This window comes from Onychomys torridus, chromosome X, assembly GCF_903995425.1.
Source record: "Onychomys torridus chromosome X, mOncTor1.1, whole genome shotgun sequence".
NCBI classification, from domain to species: Eukaryota; Metazoa; Chordata; class Mammalia; order Rodentia; family Cricetidae; genus Onychomys; species Onychomys torridus.
Window position 1 is genome coordinate 60,974,384 of NC_050466.1, and position 12,010 is coordinate 60,986,393.

The 12,010-nt window shown below is 40.4% G+C and overlaps 1 protein-coding gene across 2 annotated transcripts in view; it reads left to right on the top strand.

Annotated features, from left to right (window-relative positions):
• The first annotated feature begins 319 nt into the window (after positions 1-319).
• Txlng (taxilin gamma) overlaps positions 320-12,010 on the top strand; it is a 55,282-nt gene continuing 43,591 nt past the window's right edge. The window contains exon 1 of one of the 2 annotated variants that reach the window (XM_036174230.1): positions 320-476. In XM_036174230.1, the coding sequence (XP_036030123.1) occupies positions 375-476 (102 nt within the window). In that variant the 5' untranslated portion in view covers positions 320-374. Of the gene's footprint in view, positions 477-11,756; positions 11,779-12,010 lie in introns of those variants that run through there. The other variant, XM_036174231.1, reaches the window with a different exon arrangement.

Here is a 12,010-nt window from a genome sequence, read left to right on the forward strand (position 1 = left end):
GTCCCTCAGAGACTACAAGCCCCAGTAGGCTACACATGCGGAGCAACGGGTACTTTCCCCTAGAACACCCCTTTTCAGATCCGTGGCTGAACGCTATGGCCGCATTGCCTTCTGGAACTTGTAGTCTATTCCCTTTTCCTGTCTGCGCAGACTCCAGCGGCCTCGGTCTGCCCTTCGGCCCTAGCAGAAGCCCAGCCCAGAATTCAACGTTCCCCACCCCCATCAAACTACCTTCCCTCAGGAGCCAACCTCCTCCGGTCACGTGGAAGACTCTCATGATGCGATTGGCTGGTGTGTGAAGGGGGCGGGGCCGAAGCCCCTGTGAGGTTCCGTGCCCCTGGTCCAGCCGCTTGTTTGGCTGCTGCCGTCACCTCATGGCGACTCGGGTTGAGGAGGCAACGCGGGGAAGAGGCGGCGGTACTGAGGAGGCTACTGAGGGCGGACGGGGCGGACGGCGACGCAGTCCCAGGCAGAAGGTCAGTGGAGGGGGTGCCTTCGTTGTGGTTGGGTCGCAGGGATGATTGGGTTACCTTTTTCGGGGTTCACCTCTTCAGTTACCCCCTTTACCTTTAGCCACGGGACGAACATCCGGCCCTTTTCCCTCAGAGGAGTGACGATAGTTGGGAGCAGGTGGGGGGTGTGGGACTGAAATGGATCGGGTGGGAAAGGACGATGGTTGGGACTTGGGGGCACTCAGCGGTAGGGGGCTGAGGGAGGGCAGGGTGGACCCCGGGCAGGGAGGGCGAAGGGGTGCTAGGCAGGGGTGCTCCAGGTATGACAGCCACGTGCGGCCGTTGCTGCCCCGAGGCGTCAGGTGTTCTCTCAGCCCGTGGGGTCACTGTGTGCTGGGACTCCACTGCCCGTGGAGGCAGCGAGGTGGGTTGCGTGGGGGCTCACCCAGGTACACGATTGCCCTTTAGGTGACGGGCAGGTGCGTAGGGCGAGCTGCAGGGTGCTCCCCGGCCTCGGAGCTGAGGCTGTTGCGCAGTAAGATAACAGCGCGGGAGCTGGGGCTGCGCTTCGCCCATTCCCCCCTTCCCCCCCCCTCGCCCTACCCCCCGCCACTGCGCGGGCGGCTACGCGGGGACGATGCGGGGCTCCCGGGATCCACAGCCGGGGCTTGGTCTCTGGGCATCACCGACCTGCCTTGCAGGTGAGGCTGGGGATTAGGAGGTGATGCTGGGGAAGGAGCATCATCGTCTGATAGCTGTCTCCCCACTCCTGCTGCTACCCTCTCCTTCTTTTCTTTTTAATTTGGTAAGTGGAAACTTGAGTGCCTCCTGGGCTTGGGTTTTGGTCTTTTCTTAATCTAGAAGAGCTGGACCGTTTGTTCCCCCTTGCCTTACTTGACTCATGTCAAGGAGTTTTCAGTGTCTCCCTGGATACAGGAAAATCAAGATCTCTTTCAGAATGGGAGAATTCCACTTGTTCTGGAGCTCAGTGGGTGGAGTTTTGACAATGATTGCACAACGAATAGGGTACAGGACTTTCGGGTCCCAGGAACTAAGAACTGGGGTGTATGGTACTGAAAAGGTGGAAATCCCATCCTTTTTCCTTACAGGAGAACATACCGAAACCGCTCGACTTGTTGGACACCCTGCTTGACCACTGGGGCTATTTAATATTACTTAATTATGTATTTGACTAATCTTAAAAGCCACTCCTGTATGAAGTTACGAAATAATATATTTCTAATGCGATTCATGAACTTCAAAAGGGAGAACAAAGGTCTGGGTTACATTTGAGCAGTGTCAAGAATTGGCTTTTTGTGGCATGTTCCTTTTCTCCCTCACTTTTTTGTTTTTTAAGATGGATTCTCACCCTGTAGCAGGCTAACCCCAATTGGCTATGTACCCCAGGCTTGCCTTGGACTTGATACGATCCTCTTCTCTTGCCTCAGTTTCCTGAGTGCTGAGATTATAGCTGTAAGCAAATACTCTGCCCTTTAGTGCTTTTCTCTAAATTTTAAGTATTTTCAAGTTATTCTGTCTCATAAAAGAAGGATCTACTGCTTGTAGGACTGGAAAAGAAGCTGTGGCCCAGCATTTCTTTGGGGATTCAACACTGTCACTTTGGACATTTATTCCCTGAGGGTGGGGAGCCAATCTCAGTGTTTGATTTCATAGGTTCCCCAAGGGAGAGCTCTGATAAAAAGCCACTGCAATTGAGGACATAAGTTCCCTTTTATGCCACTGGAATAAGGACAAAAAGTCATTGAATTAGGAAGTAAGGTTTAATCAACTAGTATTTTAAGCTATGAGGATAAGAGGTAATGACTCTGAGTTCAGAGATCTGGTTAATAGCTGGATATGAATAGTCTTGTATGTTTATTGTCTTATTTTTACTTATTTTGTATTTTTTTGCTTATACTTTTCTGGGAATCTTCCTTTTGGTTTCTTGACTATAAAATTGAATAGAAATTAACATTACTTTTTGAATTTTCAGTTCAAAATTAAGTGAACATCTTGTGTCTGTAAAAATTAATTTTTAGTTCTCATTATGATCTTCAATTTATTGATTCAATGTTAGTAACCTGTGAAAATACTCCTTTTTTCTAACTTAATCTCTATACTTTTGTTTTTCAGGAAGCAGAAATGATGTTAAACAAATTCAGTTATTTTTAAAATATTGGAGGAATTGAAAAACATGACTTGTTATTGTTTGGTTATATTGTAGTACTTGAAGTAAAGAAAACTGGAGAAGGGCTCTGTTGGTTCCTGGTTCAAATCATCTGCCTAGTGACTTATTTTTCTGAGGCAGTGTCTAGTTTCTCCTCCTAAGTGCTATACAAGTGGCATTACTGTACCTGCTTTTTAAAAAAGAGAATCTTGCTATGCTCATCTGGCTGGCCTTGAACTCTTGGGCTTAAGTGCCTAGTCACTCTTGACCCGCTCAGTTAATTATAGCATGGTTTCATAACGATATCATTTGAATAGACTCTTGGGGTGACTTTTCTCTTCTAAAGGTAACCTTACAGTGTATTTCTAGGTGATATTTTAAGGAATTGTCTTAAAACTACTGGTATTATAGGCACTAACCATGTAGCTATTTTTATTTTTTAATTTTTAATTTTTTTTTTGGTTTTTCGAGACAGGGTTTCTCTGTAGCTTTGGAGCCTGTCCTGGACTAGCTCTGTAGACCAGGCAGTCTTGAACTCACAGAGATCCACCTGCCTCTGCCTCCCAAGTGCTGGGATTACAGGTATGCGCCACCGCCCGGCTATTTTTTTTTTTTTAATACTAGGGATTGAGTAGTAGAGATTACAGTGAATAACACTGGGCCCAATTTCAATTTGTTAAAGTTAAATGAAGTTTTAGAATTCTGTTTCAATTATACTAGCCAAATTTCAAGTATTCTAGTAGTTAATATGGCTATGCATATTGCAGAAGATCTAGTATAGTTTCTGTTTTTAGTTTGTTTTGTGAGCCAAGGTCTCACTGTATAGCCCATGTTAACCTGTAACTCATTATGTAGCCCATGCAAGCCTCAATTTTGCAGTCATCCCTTAGCCTCAGCTTTCCTAGTACTGGAATTACAGGTATAAGCCACTATACCTGGCTCCAAGACATTGTCATCATTGAGTAAAATTCTTTTGGACATCATTGATCTTAGAAACTCAGTATATTAAATATTATGGGCATTAAAAAAAAAAGAACTATTAAGTTTACTCACATCGCTTCCTATTTCATAAAATTGATCTTAAAACTATCAAGACATGGGGCTGGAGAGATAGCTTAGCGGTTAAGAGTATTGTCTGCTCTTCCAGAGGACGGGGGGTTCAATTTCCAGCACCCACATGGCAGCTTACAACTGTCTGTTACTCCACTTTCAGGGGACCTGAAACCAATGCAAAACACCAATGCACATTAAATAAAAATAAATACATTTTTATAAAATCAAGATACTTGAGCAGTTTGTAAATATTACTAAAAAATGGAGCAGAAAGTAGAGTTTTCATATTTCTGCTCACACATATCCTATACCCTTATTTACATGTTGCAGCAATGTGCTACAATTTGTTACAATTGTTCAGGCCACACAGATACATTATTACTAACTAAGCCCATAGTTTACAGGGTTCAGTGATGTTATACAATGTATAAATTTTGACAAGTATATAATAACATGTCCAGAGTAGCATGTACTCCACCTAGTCATTCTTCCCAACTGCTGGCAACAACTGATTTTCTCTTTTAGTTGGATGATATTTAAGTGAGTGTCATAGTACATGTATGTTGGTCAGAAGACAACATTTACCATATGAGTGCCTAGAAATCAAACTCAAGTTGGCAGCAAGTGCCTTTACCCACTGAGCCATTTTGCCAGCTTCTGGTGTGTTGTTTTTTGAGATAGTATTTCACTGTGTAGCCCAGACTGGCCTCAAAATTCTGATCCTCCTACCTTAGCCTAGAGTGTTTTTTACCAAACTGATCACTTAACTGTCTCCATAGTTTTGTCTTTTCTAAAATGTCTCAGGTTTTTAAAAAAAAAAAAAAAGTTTTACTTTTGGGAATGTTAAAAGATGATTTGACTAGAGGCAGGAGAGATGCTTCAGTCATTAAGAGCACAACTGCTCTTGCAGAGTACCAGAGTTCAATTCCTAGCACTCATGTCAGGTGGCTTACAATTGCCAGTAACTCTAGTTTCAGGAAACTCTAATGCCTTAGGGCTCCATGGACACCCGTACATACCCACACACATACACATAATTAAAAATAAAAATCTTTAAAAATTTTGACTATTACTAAGCTTGTTTTAAGGTCTATAAACCATTTTGAAGGCTAAAAGTATATGATACTTGGATTCACCTTACCAAAATCTTACATTTATGTAGTATCCTGTCATTTTTATAGCATGTGTTTGCAAATACATTAACTCTTAGCATCACTCAGATGCTGTAAGGAAGGTTGGGCAGCTATCATTGCTTTTATTTACTGATGACACACTGCTAGGTAAGGTCAGGTGATTTGCCCAAGGGGTGAAGCTAATTCTGGAACCCAGTGTCTTTCATCTATACTGAGGTAATAAGTAGTATAGTAGTGCATAAATAGTATAGGTTTTAGAGTCAAGACTCTTGGCTCTCTGCCACTTAATAGCTTTGTAACCCTGGGCATATATGTCAGGCTACAAGCCTCAGTTGCATCACCTGGAAAGTGGGGATGCTGCTATACACACCATATTAGGATTATTGTGAAGAATGAGTTGAAACGACAGTTGGCAGTAGTGCAGGGCATATAAAATTTTACATGGTTTGAAGGGGATAATATATGGAAGATCAGATTCTCTTGCTTTTAGGGTGCTGTTAATTTTGCAATCCATCTTCTAGGCTTTGTATTTTCTTCCCTTCCCAGAATCTATGATAAAGCAGTCAGGGTTGGGCAAGATTGTAGTTCAGGAAGGAATCATTTTAATTTTCATTTTTTCCTCTATTTGCCAAGTTGAACTTCCACTTTTCTGACAAAGATATTAATAAGTAAAGTGATCTAGTTATATTATTTTAGCTATTGCTAAGGTTTCATTTAAAACATTATTTTTAATTATGTACGTGGTTGCAGGTATGTGCCTGTGAAGGTGGGTGCTTGTGGAGGCCAGAAGAGAGCATTGAATTCCCTGGACTATAGTTACAAGCAGTTGTAAGCCTCCTGACATGGTGCTGGGATCTGAACACAGGTCTTCTGCAAGAGCAGCAAGTGCTCATAACTTTTGAACCATCTCTTTGGCCCCCAATCTTTTTTTTTAAAACAAACAAACAAACAAACAAACAAACAAAAACCCAGGAGTCCTACAGGAGAAACTACAATGAGAACATCTAGATACAGGCAGTGCTTCCTTTTAGTAATCTTCATCTTCACTTTTTCATGTTATTTGATTTTTGTTTTTGTTTTTTTGTTTTTTGTTTTTTTTCAAGACAGGATTTCTCTATAGCTTTGGAGCCTGTCCTGGACTAGCTCTGTAGACCAGGCTGACCTTGAACTCACAGAGATCCACCTGCCTCTGCCTCCCGAGTGCTGGGATTACAGGTGTGCGCCACCACCGCCCGGCTCTTCTTCTTTTTTTTTTAAAGATTTATTTATTTATTATGTATACAGTGTTCTGTCAAAACATATCCCTGCAGGCCAGAAGAGGGCACCAGATCTCATTACAAGTGGTTGTGAGCCACCATGTGGTTGCTAGGGATTGAACTCAGGACCTTCAGAAGAGCAAACAGTGCTCTTAACCTCTGAGCCACCTCTCCAGCCCCTCTTCTTCTTTTTTTGAGACAAGGTCACACTGTGTATCCTAGCCCAGGTTGGTCTCAAACTTGTGATCCCTCAACCTCAGCTGCCAGAATACTGGGATTGCAGTTGCACATTAGCATAGCTGACTGGAAGGTATCTTATATGTCATTTTGTATGTGGTTTATTAGCCTTGACTGGAGAAGTCTTACATAGGAAACATCAAATCCACATAAAATAGAGTGTGTATTTGCTTTTGTATGATCACTTTTCTCCATTTCTAGGGATGGAACATAGTGTCTTTGAATACTAGTTGAATGCTATACCATTGGACCCATATCTCTCAGCCCTTTTTGGGGGGGATTGTTTACAAGATTCATTATAATAGATTTCTTTCAAATAGGTAGTTTTCAAATTTTATAATTTTCAGAGAGTTAAATTTCAAAGGAAAGAATTATCTCATGTACTGTTAGGTACGTTGAATGTTCACGCATTTTAATATCTGAGCTCTGCAAAGTAGGTAGTATCACTTTTTGAAAATATTCTCTTTATTTCACGTATAATCTGTAATATTAACAATTCATATTATTATTAACATATTAACAATTCATTCTCATTTCTATTTTGTTTTAACTGAATTTTGTTCAAATATTTTTTCTTTTCATTTTATTTTTACATTTTTATATATTCATCATTAAAAATCTTGCAAATAGATAAAAAAACATCATCATACACTAAAATAACCAAACCTAAGTAAACCTCTACACAGTCAGAATAGGCATTTGAAACAGAAGCTGGGGAGCTTCACAGTAAAATTTATACTTTCTTTTTTTTTTTAAGATTTATTTTATGTATACAGTGTTCTGTCTGCAGGCCAGAAGAGAACACTAGATCTCATTACAGATGGTTGTGGGCCACCATGTAGTTGGTGGGAATTGAACTCAGGACCTCAGGAAGAGCAGCCATTGCTCTTAACTGCTGAGCCATCTCTCCAACCCAAAATTTATACTTTCAGTATCAAATATTTTATGTACTTATTAACCACCAAAACCAAAAAGCCCACAATAGGATTATTAGAATTAATAATTATTAGAAATTAATAGAAGAACAATTAGCTTTATATCCTCTCTTATAGCTTGTGTCCATTACCTGCATTCAGTCTGTCCTTACATCCTTATATTTCGCCTTTCTTGTTTTTGTTTCTTCGTGTACATTTGTTTATATATAACTGGCTACATTCTTCATATGAAAGAGAACATAAGTTTTTTTTCTTTCTGAGATTGTGTGACCTTAATGTACTTTCTAAGTTCATCCATTTTCATGTTTTTTGTTTTTTAAAATAGGGTCTTACTATATAGCTCTGGCTGTCCTGGAAGTGGCTATGTATACTCAACCTGACCTCGAACTCACAGAGATATATGCACCACTACACTTGGCTTCCTGTAAATTTTTTAACTTCATTTTTCCTTAGAGCTGGGTAACATTCCATTTTTTTTGGAGCTGAGGACTGAACCCAAGGCCTTGTGCTTGCTAGGCACACGCTCTACCACTGAGCTAAATCCCCAACCCCCTATTCTTTTATATATACCAAATTTTCATTATCTAGTCATCTGTGGTTTTGACTACTAGGTTGATTACAAGTTTTTGCTATAGTAAATAAAGCAGCAGTAAACGTGGAGGGTGCAAATAATGTTCAAACTGATTTCCACAATGACAGTATTAATGTTTACCCCACAACAGTAAGATTTATTCACAATTGATCTGGGAGTGGTGGTAAATGCAGAGGCAGGCAGATCTCTGAGTTGGAGACCAGCCTAACTACATAGTGCATTCTAGGACAGCCAGAGCTGCATAGTGAGACCCTGTCTCAAAAAACAAAACAAAACAAAAAATACACTCACACTTGGATATATATATATATATATATATATATATATATATATATATATATATATATACACATGCATACATAAGACAATATATTTTAACAATTCAGTTTATTTCCTCATTGAAATTCTGTTTTCACTTGCAACTACTTAAATTTTATTAGTTGTGAAAAAGGCACATAAAATGATCAGTGTTGTACTATGTTGTCAAAATAATTTTTATTAGAATTTATTGGGTTTTTGTTTGTTTTAGGACAGGTTCTCTCTGTGTAGACCTTGGTCTTGGAACTCACTCTGTAGACCAGGCTGGCCTCGAACTCACAGAGATCCTCCTGCCTCTGCCTCCCGAGTGCTGAGATTAGAGGCAAGTGCCTCTACCTCCCAGCTGAATTTATTGTTTTGAGTGTTGATTTCTATGTTGTGTTTCCAAAATTTCTACAAAATGACCTTTATTATTCCCTCTATGAATAATAATTACTTGTAACACATTTTCATCTGTCTTCTTTATTCATAGAAAAGCCAAAGTAGAATGGTGAGAAAGATAGGCAGTAGTTTAGAAACACCTTTTCTTCTTCTGCCCCCTCCCATGGCACCTTCTCCCTTTTGTTGGGACAAGGTCCCACACTAGCCCAGGCTGTCCATAAATTCAATATGTACCCTGGTTTATGTTAATTTTGTGGCAGCCCTGCTTTAGCTTCCCAAGTGCTGTGAGTGACTACACTCTATTTAAACAAGAACATTTCTCTAAGGATTGTTTGGACTGGCTATGTTAAAAGTGAGAGTATGTGGCCAGGCAGTGGTGGCACACAGGCAAGCAGATCTCTGTGAGTTCAAGGCCAGCCTGGTCTACAGAGCTAGTTCCAGGACAGCCAAAGCTACACAAAAAGAAACCCTGTCTCAAAAAACAAACAAAAAAAGTGAAAATATATGTTTTTTAAAAACTTATTGTGGGTCTGTGGTGTGTGTGCATGTGTGCAGGTAATTTTCGCCATGTCTTGAGTGTGGATGGCATAGGACAGCTTGTAGAGTTGGTTCTTTCCACTTTTGTAAGTATTCCAGAGATCAAACTCAGATTGTTAGCCTTTGAGACAAGTGCCTATACCCACTGGACCATTCTACAAGTTCCAGATAGGCTTTTTGTAAAATATCCTTTACTCAAATATTCTTTAAAAAGTTATTTTTTATTATTGGGAGGGGGAGGTTGAGACAGGGTTTCACTATGTAGGCTAGCCTCAAACTCAGAGATTCACCTGCCTCTGCCTCTTCAGTGCTGGGATTAAAGGTGTATACCACCATGCCCAGCTTCATTTGTTTATTTACTTACTTATTGATTTATTGTTTTTCATGTGTATCTGTGCCTGGTGCCCTCAGAGGCCAGTAGTGGGCCTTTGGAACTGGAGTTAATATTTATGAGCTGCCATGTGGGTGCTGGGAATCAAACCGGGATCCTCTGTAAAGAGCAGCACAGTTCTACTGTGGAGCAGTTATGCATATTCATTATATGTGATCTTGTAACTAATAGAAGGAAGGTATTGTATATCCACACTATACAGGTAAGGAAATTGAGAAGTTGACCTCCTCATGGCCACATAAACAGTGGTGAGTGATACATTTAGAGCTTGGGCTTTTAGGGCTCAACAACCATTTTCTATATTCCATGTATCTTGGGGTCTCCCCAACCTGTTTTTTCAGAATCTTATGGAGCTTAGGCTAGTGTTAACTTTGCTGCATAGCAGAGGATGACCTTGAACTACTGATCCTCCTGCATTCATCTCCCAGCTGCTGAGATTTCACATGTTGCCATGCTTGGCTCTGGTACTCTCTTAACACATTTCTTGAGGATAAAAAAGTTGGCTGGAGACACAAACAAATAAAATGTAATAAAATGATTCCCCCCCCCAAAAAAAAACAGAAAGGAAGAAAAATTGCTCTTTTTTAGTTTGGAAAAACAACTGCTTTTTTTTTTTTTTTAAGAGGATCATTTGAGCCCAGCAATTTGGCAATTTGAGTCCAACCTTTATAAGGTAGAAAGACTCTGTCAAGAGAGGGCAGAGTGGGAAACTGAAGAAATGTCACTTTTTTTTTTTTTTTTTTTTTTTTTTTAGTTTTTCAAGACAGGGTTTCTCTGTGTAGCTTTGTACCTTTCCTGGAACTCATTTGGTAGCCCAGGCTGGCCTCGAACTCACAGAGATCCGCCTGGCTCTGCCTCCCGAGTGCTGGGATTAAAGGCGTGCACCACCACCCGGAGGAATGTCACATCTATGATTCCAAGACTGCCTTTTGTCTCCTCTCTCACATTGGTGCTCCTTGGCTCATTCTAAAGAAGCTAGCTATCATGTTTTAAGAGGCTGACAGAAAGACCTATATGGCAAAAAACCAAAGAAGGCCTTTGGCCAACAGCTCATGAGGAACTGAGGCCTCAATCCAATGGCCCATACAGAATTGAACTCTAAGAGTAAGCTAGGAAATGAATCCTTCCCAGTCAAGGCTTTAGATAATTTCAGCCTGTGGGACCTTGTCAAGGCACACCTAGATTGCCAAACTATGGAAATTGAGATCATAAATATTCAAGCTACTAAAGTTTTGTTTTGGTTTGTATACAGCAAGTAATTGGCAAAAAATAAGTTCCCTTTTAAATGAATTGGCTTTATTTTTAATTTTTTCTCTTGTAATTTATAATATGGTAAATATTATTAGGTATATCCCACAGCAACAAAAGTTTCTTGGAATTCTCAATCACCTACTGCCGCCTCCTCCCTAGTGCTGGGATTACAGGTATGCTACACAATGTCTGACTCCTAGTTTTTAATTTATACCAGTGTATTCATCCAGTACTGGATGTTTGCCCTATTTATTTGTTTCCTATTTGATTAACCTTGGAGAGTGGATATGGAATCTACCTGATTCTTTTTGCAAGGGTGTTCAAATTATTTTGGAGACTTACTGGGTGGTTTTTTTTTTTTTTTTTTAAGGAGAATTTAAAATAATTTTACGTGTGTGAGAGAGAGTGAGAGAGAGAGAGAGTGAGTGTGTGTGTGTGTGTGTGTGTGTGTGTGTGTGTGTGTGAGACAGTACACATATGGAGGTCAGAGGACAACTTAGAAGAATTGGTTCTCTTCCACCACGTCCCAGGGACCATCAAACTCAAGTTGTTAGGCTTAGTAACAAGTGCCCTTACCCACTGTGCTATCTCACTGGCCCTCAAATCTTATTTTGAACAGTGGTATTCTTTTGTATGGATTGTCATTACTTATTTAGCCCATTTTAAGATTGGTTCCAGATTTTTCAGTGTACAAAATAGTGGTTTGGTGAATAACCTTTTGTATTCAAGTGAGAATGCCTGGATAGTAAATCAAGCAGAATTGCTAAGTGAAAGCAAATGTGTATTCAAATGTTGATAGAGATTGTTTACCTCTGCAAACCTCAGAACTACTAGTTTTGATCTTTTGATATTATACTGATTGGCCTATTTGGGCACATTGGGGTTTGTTGTGTTGTTTTATTTATTTATTTTTTAATTTTTAAATTTTGGTAGGTAATAGCTGGGTGTAGTGCCGCACGCCTTTAGTCCCAGAGGCAAGCAGACCTTTGCATTTGAGGCCATCCTGGTCTACAGAGCAAGTCCAGGATAGCCAGGGCTACACAGAGAAATCCTGTCTTGAAAAACAAACAAATAGGTAGGTAAAAGATGATACCTTATTTTAATTAGTTTTTTGGGGGGTGGTGGAGTGGGGTGGGTTTTTTGTTGTTTTCCTTTTGTGTTCGTTTGTTTTTTGAGATAAGGTTTCTCTGTGTGGTCCTGGCTGTCCTGGAGTTCACTGTGTAGACCAAGCTGGCCTTGAACTCACAGAGCTCCACCTGCCTCTGCCTAAAGGAGTGTGCCACCACTGCTCCACTGATTAGAATTTA